Consider the following 15,751-nt stretch of genomic DNA (forward strand, 5'->3'; position numbering starts at 1 on the left):
TGCACCATAGCCCTGCCCCGAGAACCACTGGGCTGCCTGGTGCTAGTGAGGGCACTCACCTCCAGCTCGCAGGAACTCCGCTCATTGCTGCGCCTGCAGCCGTTGCCCATGCCCTGTGAGGCAATGAAGCCACGCAGCTGGTCTATCTCCTCTGACAGGCGGCCATGCAGCTCCTGGGAGAGGCACGGTGGTCAGGGGAGGGGTGCTGGGACCCGCCCGTGTCCCCTCAACTTGGGGCCAGGCCCACCTGGTTGTGGCGCAGCAGCTCCTGGCCCTCCTGCTGGCAGCGGCGCAGTGTGTGCTCACGCTCCTCGGCCTGCCGCGTGAGCGCCCCTATCTCCAGGCACTTCTGCGAGTACTGCTCCGATAGCACCTGCAGCTCCCGCTTCAGTGCCTCCACATCTGACCTGCCCCAGAGGAGAAGCAAAGGAGAGCACAGGTTATCTTGCCCCTGCCAAGCCTGGAGTCCAGTCAGGGCAGACTCAAAGCATGCCAGGACTCTGGGGTTCCCTCTTTAGGTTTGCGTTTAGCCTGCTGTGGGGCTGTGAACCAGTGATAGCCTCTCTGGGCTACAGGTATTTCCCCTAAGTGAGGGTGGCTTGGAGGAGCCCATCTTTTTTCCTTTTTCTTTCTTTTTTAAATGGGGTCTTGCTCTCACTCTTGTTGCCCAGGCTGGAGTGCAGTGGCACAATCTTGGCTCACTGCAACCTCCACCTCCTGGGTTCAAGTGATTCTCCTGCCTCAGTCTCCCAAGTAGCTGGAATTACAGGCACCCGCCACCACACTCAGCTAACTTTTGTATTTTTCGTAGAGATGGGGTTTCACCATGTTGGCCAGGCTAGTCTCAAACTCCTGACGTCAGGTGATCCGCCTGCCTCAGTCTCCCAAAGTGCTGGGATTGAGGCGTGAGCCACCGTGCCCGGCCGGAGGAGCCCATCTTTAAAGTCCCTGAAGCCTCAACATTCCAAAACTGTGCTCTGGGGCAGGGAGAGGCCTACTGGTCAACAGTGACACTGCAGCCGAGCTCTAGGGGAGACTAAGGGGTGAAGAGGTGGGTGGAGGCCGGGACCAGCGAAGACAAGAAGGCACCTGAAGAACTGTCTGTGAGGACTGGCATGGGGTCCGCCTGAGGACATTCTACTTCTGTTTCTTGCATCCATGAGACTGGAGCAGGAATCTCAGCTAGGGGCAAACTGATGTGTCCTCTGCCAAGGGGCCTCAGCAAAGTTCCTCAACCCATAACCATCAGGGTGGGCAGTTGGGCCCTGGCATCATCTTACTGGTGCTGCTTCCGGAGGCCATCTGGGCCCTGCTGGAGACTCCGTGTTTTGCTCAGCTCTCGGCTCAGCTCTTCCTGGTAGGCCTTCTTCATGGCTTCAATGGCTGGAAGCAGGGCAGAGAGGCACAAGAGAGACTAGAGGGGGGTCAGCAGCACCAAGTGCCACCAGCTCTGAGACACCACATGTACTGGTGGAGACAGGACCAAGGAGTGCTACGCAAAGAGCACCGAACCAGGAGTCCAGAGCAGCCCAGGCTGTGTCATAAAATGAGTGGCTTGGGGTAAGCTGCTCAACCTCTCTGAGCCCATCTATTAAGGAAAGATAATCCTGTTGGATGGGCCCTGCTGGGGAGACAGCTCAGTGTCTGACCATTGGTACCTCCTGTTCTAGTGATTTCCGGGTAGGACCCCACCTAGTACACCCTCCCTGCAGACTCTGAGGGCTCTCAAACAAGGCCTATCTGCTTTGCCCAGCCTAGTGGTCAAGAGCTCAGGCTCCACAGTCAGCATAAATCGATGTGACTTTGCACAGGTGACTTAACCCCTCGTGCCTCCGGTCCCTTATCTGGAAAATAGGGATAGATAACAACAGTGCCTTTCCTTCATGGGGTTACTGGAAGGTGTGTGAAGCATTTAGAACAAAGCATGGCTCAGAGTAAATGTCCCAACATTAGCTCCTGCTGGCTTTATTCTCAGACTGTGAGCTCCTAAGGACTGAGACCGAGGCTTTTTTTTTCTCACTCAGGGCTGTTGTGAGGATTAAATAAGTGCCACCCATAGTTTTACCCACAATTCTAAAATCCCAAACCTCTGAACATTGAAAGTTTCTCCTTTTTTTTTTTTTTTTTTTTTTTTGAGATGGAGTCTCACTCTGTCACCTAGGCTGGAGTGCAGTGGTGTAATCTTGGTTCACTGCAACCTCTGCTGCCCGCTTTCAAGCGACTCTCCTGCCTCAGCCTCCTGAGTAGCTGGGATTACAGGCGCCTGCCACTGTGCATGGCTAAGTTTTGTATTCTTAGTAGAGACAGGGTTTCACCATCTTGGACAGGCTGGTCTTGAACTCCTGACCTTATGATCCACCCATCTCAGCCTCTCAAAGTGCTGGGATTACAGGCATGAGCCACAGTACCCAGGCTTTTTTTTTTTTTTTTTTAAATGGAGTCTCACTCTGCCACCCAGGCTGGAGTACAGTGGTGCAATCTCAGCTCACTGCAGCCTCTGTCTCCTGGGTTTAACAAATTCTCCTGCCTTAGCCTCCTGAGTAGCTGGGATTACAGCAGCCCACCATCATGCCCGGCTAATTTTTGTATTTTTATTAGAGGTGGGGTTTCACCATGTTGGCCAGGCTAGTCTCGAACTCCTGACCTCAGGTGATCCGCCTGCCTTGGCCTCCCAAAGTGCTGGGATTACAGGCATGAACCACTGCACCCGGCCTCTGGTAACTCTTTTGGTGACAATCCCCACCCTGAATGGACATGAGGCTATTTATGGTCTTTATTACTACACTTAAGTGTGATTTTTATCTATTTCACAGCAGAAACCTTAGTGCCAGATTACAGGGCGAAGTCCAGACTGCTGAGGAGAAAGGGGTCTCTAACACATGTGGCTGCAAAGACGGTCTTCCTAAAATGCAGAGCACACTGGCCCCAGGGCTGGGTTCAAGTGCATGAGCACTTGGCACAGCACTGGCAGGTTGTGAGCTTCAGATCATGTGACATTGCCAGCATTTCTATTGTTCTACAAACCCCTAGTGATGCCTAGGAATGTGCCAGGCACACAGCAGGTGTGTGGTGGCAGGAGGGGAGGGAATTGTCCAGGATGAAGGATGCTCCCTTGGGAAACATGTGGGGGCCCAGTGCCTGGTACACAGCTGGCATGGACAACGCTCACACTTTCCCCTGTTCTCCCCAGGGTCTAGCCCATGTGCCCAGGGAGCAGGCACTCCTGTGAGGACAGGGGATGCAGCTGATCAGCCTCTCCCCGCTACATGTAGGTAGCGTGTGGCTTTAGGCACTCTATGGTGGCTGCAGGCCCCTGAGCAGGAGGACTCACCACCCATGGTAGTGGTGGTGTTGGGGGTGGGGAGGGTGTCTTTTACTGCCTCAGTTTCCCTTTCCAAGCTAGGGCTACAGGCCAGTTCTTGGGGCTTCCAACCCCTGCTGACCCTTTACCCCAAATGTGGCACTGAGATCCCTACATCTTATTTGATAAAGTCCTCCCCAGTTTGGCTAGGAGGAGCCTCAGCACAGAGGCTCAGGGCCCAGCCCACTGTGCCCCACCCAGGGTCCATACCTGAGGCCGTGGCTGCCGTCTCCTCGGCCAGGAGCCACTCCTTCTCCTGCTGCAGCCGCTGCAGCTCCCGCTCATGGTGCCGCTGCAGCTCCTCCATCACCTGCTGGTGTGAGGACTCCATCTCTGCCAGGCTGCGCTCACATGCCTCCTGTGGGCCGGAGGCCAGGGTATCACTGGCTGCCCCATTCCTCTGGACAGCAGCCCTTCCCCAGCCTTCAGAGGAGAAGGTTCAGGGGCAGGTACACCACCTCTTCCTGGGTCCCGGCACCTCCAGTCTGTACCTGCTCCTGCTCCCACCCCCACCCCACGGCTCCTCATTCACAAACCTCACCTTAAGCCCTCCAGGACCTCCCCGTCTTAGAGTCAAGTCTCTGTTTCCATGGCTGACCTTTACGGTCTCATCCCTGGTCCTTCTCTGCCAAGCAATCTTTTTTTTTTTTTTTTTTTTTTTTTTTTTTTTGAGACGGAGTCTCGCTCTGTCGCCCAGGCTGGAGTGCAGTGGCGTGATCTCGGCTCACTGCAAGCTCCGCCTCCCGGGTTCACGCCATTCTCCTGCCTCAGCCTCCCGAGTAGCTGGGACTACAGGCGCCCACAACCGCGCCCGGCTAATTTTTTGTATTTTTAGTAGAGACGGGGTTTCACCGTGGTCTCGATCTCCTGACCTTGTGATCCGCCCGCCTCGGCCTCCCAAAGTGCTAGGATTACAGGCGTGAGCCACCGCGCCCGGCCCAAGCAATCTTATAGTTATGGTTGCAGCACGTTCACACCTCTGAGCTTTAGCTCATGCTATTCCCACTGCCTGGAAATTTTTTTTTTTTTTTGAGACAGAGTCTTGCTCTGTCACCCAGGCAGGAGTGCAGTGGAGTGATCTCAGCTCACTGCAACCTTCGCCTCCTAGGTTCAAGCGATTCTCCTGCCTCAGCCTCCCAAGTAGCAGGGACTACAGGTGCCCACCACCACGCGCGGCTAATTTTTATATTTTTAGTAGAGATGGGGTTTCACTGTGTTAGCCAGGATGGTCTTGGACTCCTGACCTTGTGATCTGCCGACCTTGGCCTCCCAAAGTGCTGGGATTACAGGCGTGAGCCACTGCGCCCAGCCTGGAATGTTTTTTTGGGCAACTTTACCTCCCTGGATAATTTACTGACCTGAAGCCCAGTTTAAATGTCTCTCCTAGCTCTGTCTCTGGGAAGCCTCTCCTCTGCCTCAGAAGGTTCTACTTCTGCCAAACCATAAGTTCCCTGAAACTGTAAGTTCCCTGAAGACTGAGAACATCTGCCTGGGTCCCTAGGGTCTAGGCCAGGGCCTGACATGTGGCAGGTGCTCAGTAAATGAGCTGAAACTGATGATGTAATACAAAATAAGGCTTAGTAGATAAGATGGGCAAGTATCTCAAAGATTAATAATACCCACTGCTGCGAGTGTCTGCTATGACGGTGTCACAGGGGGGCAGGGGTGGTCCCGTGGCATCATCACATTCTGCGACCCCACTGGTTGACCTAGCAGGTCCACTCCTAGGAATGATCCCACAGAAAGTTGTATGTGTACAGAGACTTCTGGAACAAGGGTATTCCCTACGGCAAGGTTGGTAACAGATGAAAACTAGAAACAATCTAAGTCCCTATCAGGGGAACTCTTGAATAAATGATGGGATCGAGCTTGACAATGGGCCACAGGCAGCCGCTAGACAGAGTTTTTGTGTGGATGCTGTGGAAAAAGATCCCAAAATGAGGTGGTGAAAGTTGACTTCTGACACTACACATGGTATGATCCCACTCACGGGAACAAAGGTGCAGACCTGTCCGTCCCAGTGAATGGACGCGAAAACACAGAAAAGGTAGGGAGGATATTGTGGGGGGTAGAATGATAGCCCCCCAAAGTCTTCCACATTCTACTCCTAGGATCTGTGACTACATCATGTTACGTGGCAAAGAGGAATTCAGGCTGCAGAGGGAATTAAGGTTGCTAATCAGCTGACCTTTAAATCGGGAGATTATCCCGGATTATCTCTCAAGCCCAGTGTAATCACAAGGGTCCTTAAAAGTGGACGAAGGGGGCAGAAGCGAAGAGTTCAAGGGAGGTGTGACCAGGAAGGGATGGTCAGAGTGATGTGGCGGGAGAAGGACTCAACGTCCCCTCTGCAGGCTTTGAAGATGAAGGGGCTGAGAGCCAAGGGATGCGGGTAGCCACCAGAAGCCACAGAAGGCAAAGGATACAACGGGTGCCTGCCTTGGCTGCCCATGCCTGCCTCGGCTGCAGCACAGCAAGACCCGCATTAGATTTCTTGCCTACAGAAGTGTGAGGTAATACGTGTGCATTATTATTATTATTATTATTTTTTTTTTTTTGAGACGGAGTCTCGCTCTGTCGCCCAGGCTGGGTGCAGTGGCGCATCTCGGCTCACTGCAAGCTCCGCAGAAACTGGGTTTACGCCAGCTGCCTCAGCCTCCTGAGTAGCCCAACGGGGTTTCACTGTGGTCTCGACCTTGTGATCCGCCCGCCTCGGCCTCCCAAAGTGTGGGAGCGTGAGCCACCGCGCCCGGCCTCGTGTGCATTATTTAGGCAGCTGTGGTGACAGGTTACAGCTGCCACCAGAAACTGATAGGCAGGCAGCAGCAGCCACCAACGGGACCCCGGGGTGGCAGCTGGCAGCGGAAGGAGTGTGGGGGTGTTGATTTCCACCCTTTCAGTTTGTTTAAATTATTTTTGAAAATGTAAACCTTTTTTTTTGATAATTAAAAAAATGTTTAAGGTCATTAAAAAGGGAAGGGGAAGAAGAGCCAGGGAAGAAACTGAGGCACAGAGGGCCAGATGAGGGACTGTGTCTCCCCCACGCACAGGCCACCTCCCCACCTCACCGGCAGCCACACCTATGCTGCAGGGGATATTTATTTATTTATTTATTTATTTATTTATTTGAGACGAGTCTCGCTCTGTCGCCCAGGCTGGAATGCAGGGGCCGGATCTCAGCTCAGTGCAAGCTCTGCCTCCCGGATTTACGCCATTCTCCTGCCTCAGCCTCCTGAGTAGCTGGGACTACAGGCGCCCACCACCACGCCCAGCTAGTTTTTTGTGTTTTTTAGTAGAGACAGGGTTTCACCGTGTTAGCCAGGATGGTCTCAATCTCCTGACCTCGTGATCTGCCCGTCTCGGCCTCCCAAAGTACTGGGATTACAGGCTTGAGCCACCGCGCCCAGCTGCAGGGGATGATTTGATAGAAGAGCGAGGGCCAAGAGCTTTATGTGGGGACAGGGGTGGCTGTCCCCTGGCTTCTGTTCCTGCCCTCTATATGTCTTCTGGCTAAGGACAACAGAACACGGCTTTCAACCTCAGAGGGGGGTCTTCATCCTGGCTGCGCCTTGGAGTAAACCTGAACAAACTCCTTGCCCCCTCTGAGTTTCAGTCTTGGCGTCTGTAAAGGAGGCCTTGCAGGACCAGCCCCCGAGGCTCCCTGGGCACGGGAACCCTGTGCACAGAGGGAGTCGGTATGCCAGCACCCACCACTGGGGAGCCCAGCAATGTGGGGGTGGGCACTGCTCCTCTGCAAAGGGCCAGACCAGGCAGACCCAGCAGCTCAGGGGTGCAGGGGCTGACATCAGGAGGTGGGACTCAGCTGACAAAGAGGGGCTCCTAGGCGGCCAGGGGCTGCTCTCTCACCTACCTTCCTGAGTGGCCCAAGGTGTCCTGATCCTGGCTGCCACCTCTGACATGGACATCAAAGAAGATAAAGAAATGCCTCATGTCCCCCACTGCAATAGTGGGGAAGGGTTCTCTTTACCAGACATCCAGTGGGTGAAGCCCCAGACCACTCAACAGCTGTCCTGCAGCAGCAAGCCCCCAACCCCTGAAGGCAGGGCACCCACTCAGCCTGAGATACCAGCTGGGGAATCCCTCCCAGCTGTCACTCCTCCAGGTCCACCAGTTTCCAGCCGCCTCCTCCCATGCCTGAGGGTGACACAGATGACTCAGCACCTCTTCTCTGCCGCCCTCCACATCTGGGGTCACTCCTCCACCTGCCTGGTCTTCAGTTCTGTTTCCCAGTTATTCCCTTCTCCCCTCCCACCTGCTCCCCCTGCCCACCCCACCCTAACGGGACGAAACACCGACAGACTTTGATGCGCCCAATGGGGCACCGGGGAACCAGAACGCCTGGACCCCAGACACAGGTTTGCCTATAGCTCAAAGGTCACACCCTTCTGTGGGCCTCAGTTTTGCCACCTGTAAGCTGAGAAGCCAAAGCAGTGCCTTTTAAACTTCATAGTAGTGGCAGAGCCTTGATCCAAAGGAAATCTGAAGCTGGCTCTATGAGTAAAATGGACAAAGACGGGCCAGTGCAGTGGTCACATCTGTACCCCCAGCACTTCAGGAGGCCAAAATGGGAGAAGCACTTGAGCCCAGAAGTTCAAGACCAGCCCGGGCAACATAGTGAGTCCTTGTGTCTACAAAAAAATTTTTTAAATTAGCCAGGCACGGTAGTGTAGCCTGTGGGCTGAGGTGGGAAGATTGCTTGAGCCCTAGAGTTCAAGGCTGCAGTGAGCCTCTGTGCCACTGCACTGTAGCCTGCGTGCCATTGAGAGACCTCATCTCTAAAACAATTAAAATAAATAAAATAAAATGGAGGAAGATGAAGCCGCTCTGACTATAGGTGGGTATGAATAGGTCCCAGCCCCTCCCACCCAGAAAGCAGCCCCTGGAGCTTCTTAGAGCAGAGCGCAGGCAGAAGCCCCCTGGCTGGGGGCCTCGGAGGTCCTCCCACCTGCTTCAGCTGTGGTGTTGGGCCCCCAACTCCCCTGTCTGCCTCAGGGTGGGGGGCTACAGGGCACAACACTGGCTCCTCCCTGCCCCTCCGCGGGACAAGGTAAGCCCCCGGGCGCGCCCTCTGTGTCCCACCCCAACTCCCCTGCCTACTCATCAGTGGAACCTCCATCCACTACTTGGCCCCAGGACGGTCTCCGGGCTTCCCTGCAGCAGCAGCCCCAGCCTCAGGGCCCCCAAAGGCCCCTCTGCCTTCTGTAGCACCGGTCATCCAGTCCGAAATTCTCCTTCCTCCATACCCTTGACATTCACCCTCCTTCAGCCATTTCCTAACACCTTACACCTGGCCCTCTCCCAAGCCCCCTCCACTCTGACATCACTTTCCTGATGTCACTGTCTGACCCCAAACCTCCGAAAGTCTGTGGAATGAGCTTCTTTTTGTTTGATTTGTTCTTTTTGTTGTTGTTTTTAGATAGAGTCTCACTGTCGCCCAGGCTGGAGTGCAGTGGCAGGATCTCAGCTCACTGCAACCTCTGCCTCCCAGGTTCAAGGGATTCTCCTGCCTCAGCAGGAGAATCTGCCACTGGAGAGCGGGGATTACAGGTGCCCACCACTGTGCCCTGATAACTTTTGTACTTTTTTTTTTTTTTTTTTTTTTGAGACGGAGTCTTGCTTTGTCGCCCAAACTGGAGTGCAGTGGCCGTATCTCAGCTCACTGCAAGCTCCGCCTCCCGGGTTTACGCCATTCTCCTGCCTCAGCCTCCCGAGTAGCTGGGACTACAGGCGCCCGCCACCTCGCCCGACTAGTTTTTTGTATTTTTTAGTAGAGACGGGGTTTCACCGGGTTGGCCAGGATGGTCTCGATCTCCTGACCTTGTGATCCGCCCATCTCGGCCTCCCAAAGTGCTGGGATTACAGGCTTGAGCCACCGCGCCCGGCCTGTACTTTTTTTTTTAGTAGAGACAGGGCTTCACCATGCTGGCCAAGCTGGTCTCGAACACTTGACCTCGAGTGATCCACCTATCTCACCTCCCAAAGTGCTGAGATACAGGTGTTAGTCACCATGCCAGGCCACAGCTTCTAACTCTTAGCTCAGCACTGAAGGCCTCCACAACAGACACCAACCAGCCTTCCTTCTCATGCCCCAGCCAATGCCTTCCTGAGAGCCCCCTCACGACGTGACCTCCCCTTGGAAACTTCTAGAAGGCTCCTCCTGCCTAGGGCCTGGATCTCAGTCTTCTTTTCTGTTGCCAGGCTGGAGTGCCATGGCACGATCTTGGCTCACTGCAACCTGGGCCTCCTGGGTTCCAATGATTCCCCTGCCTCAGCTTCCCAAGTAGCTGGGACTAGAGGTGCACACCACCACACCCGGCTAATTTTTTGTATTTTATTAGAGACAGGGTTTCACCATGTTGGCCAGGTTGGTCTCGTTCTCCTGACCTCGTGATCCGCCGACTTCGGCCTCCCCAAAGTGCTGGGATTACAGGCATGAGCCACTGTGCCTGGCCCCTTCTTTTCTACTTTAGATAATGGTGTGATAGGTGTGATAACTACAGACAGCTGATTGTCAAATTTTTAGGAATTATGTGATGTAGTTGTTAAGCACAGTCACTAAAAATTAAATTTATATACTTATAATTAAATTAACTACATTAAAGACAAGGTAATAAATGCTCAAATTTATTACTTCCTAATTATTTCGCTGTGTTTTATTATGCATGCTCTTGGGGTCAATCACATCGACTGTATCTGCATGGTGGAAATCCTATTGGATAGCGTGACATCTCTTCCCAACTCTGTTCCAGGGACTTTGTGCTGGAAATGCAGCATTGGCCACAGTGGGAGTATTTACACTGCAGAATTGGTAAACATTACACATCGGGGCTTGATTTATTGTTTTGTTGACTGTCTAGACTTAATCAAGTGATAAGAAAATGTTAATAATGCAGAGTAAACTTAAAAGTGTGTCATATCTATAACCATTACATTGTAAACAGAACACAAAATTGCAAAAATATTCTTAATAGAAAATTCTCAAATATTCTCAGTAAAAATCTACCGTCCGATTTAGCAAAGAAGTCACTCACAGCACGCAGCAGTAACGTTTCGACAAATGTCTTCTCATCTTACTCGCTACCATAAACAAAAGTGCCAACCAGTACACATGTCAAAAGAACCGCCGTTTGTTAATTGCTTGTGGATACAAGAGTATGGAAAAATCACTGAAAGCATTCTGAGAAAAAGCCATTTGCTATATGAAATTCACAATAAAATTATATATTTTTTATTTGTAAATTGTGTACTAAGCAGTGTTTTTATTGGTAAAATGTATAATAAACTCATACATGTGTACACACACACGTTTTTTCTAGAGAGTTAGTTTGCCCTAGTTGTGACAACCAAAAGTGTTCCCAGACACAGCCTCATGTCCCCAAGGGGGACAAAAGACAAAATGGACCCCATTGAGAACCACTGTCCTAGGCAGACAGTGCGTTCTGTGAGGGCCACTGGAGGCTCTCCTGTCCTGCAGACCTCCTTGAGTGGGGCCTGGCCTGCTGGGCCTCGGTAAGATTTCCCTGTGTTCAGGGAGTGACTCTCGGGGCCACTGGCCCCCAACTTCCCCGGGGCAAGGGTCCAAGTGCAGAGTGTCACACGGGGACTCACACACAGGCTCTGCAGTCAGCCGGACCCTCGCTCAAATCCCACCTTTGACACCTGCAGGCAGGGTGACCTCAGGCAAGTCACATAACCTCTCAGAGCTCAGTGGCCTTGTCTGTAAAATGGGCACAGTGATCACGCCCACCAGCTGTGGGGAGAGTAAATGAGATGACGCATGTCAAATGCCCCACACCTGGGTTCCAGCACACACAGGAAGGGCTCCCAAAATCTCAGCTGTTTCCTGATAACACGGCAACCAGAAATCTGCCCCCTCCCCCTGAAAAACAGCCCCTGGCCTTACCTGTGAGATGTAGCCCGGGGGGATGTGGCCGTCCTCCTGGGATCTCGGCGCACTCTGAGGAGCCTCCCCTTGGAGACGCCACGCCTCCAGCTGGGCCCGAAGAGCCTGAACCTATGAGGGAGAAGGGTGGTCAGTGGGGCCTGGAAGCTGGGGCAGGGCTGGTGGAAGGCAGTGAGGAGCCACAGGCTTCCAGCTCCACACGGATACAAGCCCAGCATCCCTGGAAGGCGTAGGAATGGCTCAGGGTTTGAGAAGAGCAAGCAGCCCTGGAGTGAGATGTGGCCAGGGGACATGCTGGGCTGTTTCCTGGATGGCCAGGTCAATGACCTGGGAGAGCCTTGGCCCAGAGAAGGCTAGACAGGGTGAGGAACAGGAAACTATGGTCACAGATGTTTACACATCATGTAGGTGACAGAGGAAACATCTTGGAGCCTCAGTTTTCCCGTCAGTAAAACCGCTGAGGTCTACCCTAGCGGTAGAGGCCACTATGAGGATTCCATGAGTCAGTGCAGGCAGGGAGGTCATGTGCAGCAGACACACAATAAACGGTCTCTCCCTTCTTTTTTTTTTTTTTTTTTTTTTTGAGACAAAGTCTGGCTCTATTGCCCATGCTGGAGTGCCGTGGCTTGATCTCGGCTCAGTGTACCCTCTGCCTCCCGGGCTCCAGCCATCCTCCCACCTCAGCCTCCCAAGTAGCTGGGACTACAGGTATGCACCAGCACGCCCAGCTAACTTTTGTATTTTTTTGTAGACATGAGGATTCGCCATATTGCACAGACTGGTCTCAAACTCTTGGCTTCAAGTGACCCTCCCACCTTGGCCTCCCAAAGTGTTAGGATTACAGGTGTGAGCCACAGTGCCTGGCAGGTCTCTCCCTTCTCTTCCCATTTCCCTTCTCTATGGCAGCTAAGGGCAGAACAGGGAAAAAAAAAACCAAACTACTAAGGTCTAAGGAAGAAGATTCTAGTTCGCAGGAGTGTGGGGTACACACTCACAGATTAGGGGTGAGCTCCCCATCACTGTAGGAGTGCAAGGGACAAATACCAGGGTGTGAACGCAGGGACTGGAGGGATGTGGGGGCAAGGGGCCTCCTAGAGAACCAGCGTGGTGCCTACCTCCTTCTCCAGTGCCTCGTGGCTGTCACTTGGGGGCCCTCGGCGCTCTCCGCGGCTTTGGTTGAGCAGGGCAGTGAGGGGCACCCGCTTATTCTCCCGCAGGGGCAGCTTCTCCAGCTCCTGCCACTTCTTCTCGATCTCCTCACTGAGCCGGTTTTGCTGGTCCTCAGTCAGGGGGGCACCCAGACCCCGGCGCAGCCCCTCACCAGCGGGCACCTCTGGGGTCCTGCTGTCTGTGGCCTCAAACCACTTGCGTCGCTCCTCGGAGCGCTGGGCCAGGTCCCGCTCCAGCTCCTCCTGCTTGGCCAGGCGGTCAGGAGTGCGGGCCGGGGTGCGGGCCCGCTGCGGGGGGGCCTGGGTCAGCGGGGAGAGCTCCACGTAGTCCAAGGCCTGCCGCTGCCCATCTGCCTTCCGAGGGCCACCCCGGCTGATGACCTCAACGCCCGCCCGCTGCTCCCCTGCCTTCAGGGGGCCCTTCTGGGTGCCGTAGTTGTGCAGCGTGTTCTCCTTATTACAGTCCGAGAGCCTAGGGCACCAGCAGAGCCACGTCAGCTGGGTCCTCACTCCTGAGTCCCGCAATGAGCACTTTCAGAGCGACACCTGTGTGTCTGGCCCTGTGCCAGGGGCTGGAGACAGACCCCAGGGAAGGAAGCAGCCTGACCTAAGCTTCCTGGTTAACAGAGCCCGGGAACTTCCCAGCTCCACCACTCCACAGCCCAGGGACCCACCAGGATGCCTGGCTTCCCTCGACCCCTCTTGTTTCTGTTTCTCAAGGAACAGGGTCTCACGCTGCTGCCCAGGCTGAAGTAGAGTGGTGTGATCATAGTTCACTGCAGCCTTAAACTCCTTAGCTCAAGTGATCCTCCTGCCCTGGCCTCTGAAGTAGCTGGGACTATAGAAAGGCACCACCATGCCCAGCTAATTTTTTAAATTTTTGATAGAGATGGGGTCTCAGTATACTGCCCAGGTTGATCTCGAACTCCTGGGCTCACGTGATCCTCCCACCTCAGCCTCCCAAAGCTCTGGGATTACAGGCTCACGTGAGCCATACCACGCTGGTCTCTTTGCCCTCTTTGAGCTGCAGTGACCTCATCTGTAATGTGGGACAGCAGCGCCTCTCACAGGATGGATGTGAGGACGGGGTGGGCGAATGTGGAAAGCAGGCAGAGGGCTTTTTGCAAATGGTGATCAAGGAGTTGGTGTAGGACACGATGTCCCGGGTTCCCAAGGCTCACAGTGGCAAGGGGGATGCCCACAGTCACTGCTGATGGGGTGAAGGCAGGGACCTCGGGGTGCAGAGAACACAAGTTGTGGCGACTCTGAACAACTATGGCAGTTCTCTTTATCCACAGTCATAGCCGGGTACGTGGTCACCCTGCCAAAAACTACACTTGCAGTGTTCCCAGAGCTACCTGTAGCCACGTGACTATAGGCTGCCAAGTGGGTGCGGCACGTGGCTCCCCTGAAAGGGCAGAGCGAGCCCCACCAGGCCAGGACTGCATACCTCGGGGCTGTTCTGAAGGGACACATAAACATCTGTCTCAATTAAGCGACTGTGCCCGGGGTTTCTTTCTTAAAGCAGCTGGGCCTATACGCTAAGTAACAGTCCAACTCACTGCACTTCAGAGTACACAAAGTGCTCTGGGCACATCCTCGCACATGTGCAGACATGACACACTAACATGACAGATGGGGACTCTGAAACCTAGACGGGAAAGCCTCTGGCCTAAGGCTGAATAGCCACCGTGTGGCCAGGCTGGGGGACTCGGCCTCCAGGTTCAGATGATCCTCCCACCACGGCTGGCTAATTTTTAAATTTTTTGTAGCGACGAGGTCTCACTATATTGCCCAGGCTGGTCTTGAACTCCTGAGTTCAAGTGATCCCCCCGTCTCAGCCTCCCAAAGCGCTGGGATTACAGGTGTGAGCCACCACACCCAGCCCAGCCCCCTTTAATACCATACTCTGTTCCCACTGCCCAGCAGCTCCAAGTCCCAGCACCCCATGGGCATCTGGGGTATATACAGTGGGGGACTCTGCCACTGGGTAACTCAGCCCTCCTGCCCCAGTGCCTGTGGCAGCCTCCAGAGGGAGTGAGCTCCTCATCCCAGGAGGCGTGGGCTCCAAGGCCGAACTACCTAACCACCCCTTCCCAACACAGGCTTAGACACGGCCCCCACGGCACAGAGACAGAACAGCCACCTGGCAGCGGCTTTTGACTCACAGGCATCTCCACCAAACAGAAGAGGCCCCATCACATTTGAGGAGGCAGATCAAACCTCAAACCCTCAGCATACTTCTGGATGATACTGAGAATGCTCACTGCTCTCTTCCCATGTTGTTGACAGAGAAACGAGGGCCCAGAATGTGCAGTCCTCAGGTGAGTGCCTAGAAACCCACTCAGGGACGCAACGGAAAGTGCCTCCCCCAAGGCCCCAGTCCAGCTTAGTACGTACTTGGTGACATCTGGGGCTGAAGTTGGACGCACGGTCTTTCTCAGAGCCTCGATCCAGTTCCGCCGGATGCCTGAGGTCATGGCCGACAAGGTATAGACAGCATCCTTGGTCTGTAAGGCCACCGCACAGGTAGGTTGCCACATGGCCAGCCGCATGACTCCCTCCCCACGACGGACCCCGGGGAGGGCGGCCCTTCCTTCCACAGGGGCATCTAAGGTCTTGAGTCTGGGGTGGGCAGGGGGTACAAAACCTCCCTTCCATTGGCCTGGGAAGAGCCCTGCCGGCTCCAGCGTCTCCCCTAGATACGCTAAGTGTTGGCATCACAGCTCTGTTTGGCTCTGAGGACAGAGCCTCTGGGTAAATGAGTGACAGGGATCCAGTCTCCATGGTGAGCCACGTTCAATACCAAAACCTCCCTCAGGGGCCTCCAGCCACGTTGCCCACCACCAGCCCCAAGCTGCACGCAGCCTCACGTGGATCTGGAAGCCATAGTTGCGCTGCACCGCGTACTCGGTGACATCCGTGCAAGAACGCAGGTCGATCTCACCATCCAGCTCGTCTGCCTGGAGCATGAGGGCCCACTATGGTCCGTGTGGGCCCTGGTGTGACCCACCCCAGTGACCCCAGCCAGGCCACCCCAGGCCCTTCTCGGGGTTCATCAGTACACCCATGGCCTCACCTCCTCAGCAGTGGAGTCTCTGTAATATTTGAGACTTGAATCTGTCAGCACAAACCAATGTTTCTTCCACTGTGAAGTAGAGGTGGTGGTGAGCGAAGGGGAGGGAGGCTGTAAGGAGGATGGAATGAAAGAGCCAGTGTGTGAGATTGTACAGGTGTCCTGCGTGGCTGCCAAACTCACTACTCTGCACACAGGAAGGGTGGGGAGGCAGAAAATGC

At 54.4% G+C, this 15,751-nt stretch overlaps 1 protein-coding gene across 3 annotated transcripts in view; it reads right to left on the reverse strand.

The window, feature by feature from the left end:
- Positions 1–15,751, reverse strand: part of TRIOBP (TRIO and F-actin binding protein) — an 81,611-nt gene that overhangs the window by 6,923 nt on the left and 58,937 nt on the right. For 2 of the 3 annotated variants that reach the window (XM_050806208.1, XM_050806206.1), the window contains 9 exons: positions 15,534–15,641; positions 15,328–15,417; positions 14,855–14,964; positions 12,401–12,926; positions 11,286–11,396; positions 3,572–3,719; positions 1,281–1,383; positions 248–407; positions 60–173 (listed from right to left, as the gene is read on the reverse strand). In XM_050806208.1, the coding sequence (XP_050662165.1) occupies positions 60–173; positions 248–407; positions 1,281–1,383; positions 3,572–3,719; positions 11,286–11,396; positions 12,401–12,926; positions 14,855–14,964; positions 15,328–15,417; positions 15,534–15,641 (1,470 nt within the window). Of the gene's footprint in view, positions 1–59; positions 174–247; positions 408–1,280; positions 1,384–3,571; positions 3,720–10,587; positions 11,133–11,285; positions 11,397–12,400; positions 12,927–14,854; positions 14,965–15,327; positions 15,418–15,533; positions 15,642–15,751 lie in introns of those variants that run through there. The other variant, XM_050806207.1, reaches the window with a different exon arrangement.

This window comes from Macaca thibetana, chromosome 10 (assembly GCF_024542745.1).
Source record: "Macaca thibetana thibetana isolate TM-01 chromosome 10, ASM2454274v1, whole genome shotgun sequence".
Lineage (NCBI taxonomy): Eukaryota > Metazoa > Chordata > Mammalia > Primates > Cercopithecidae > Macaca > Macaca thibetana.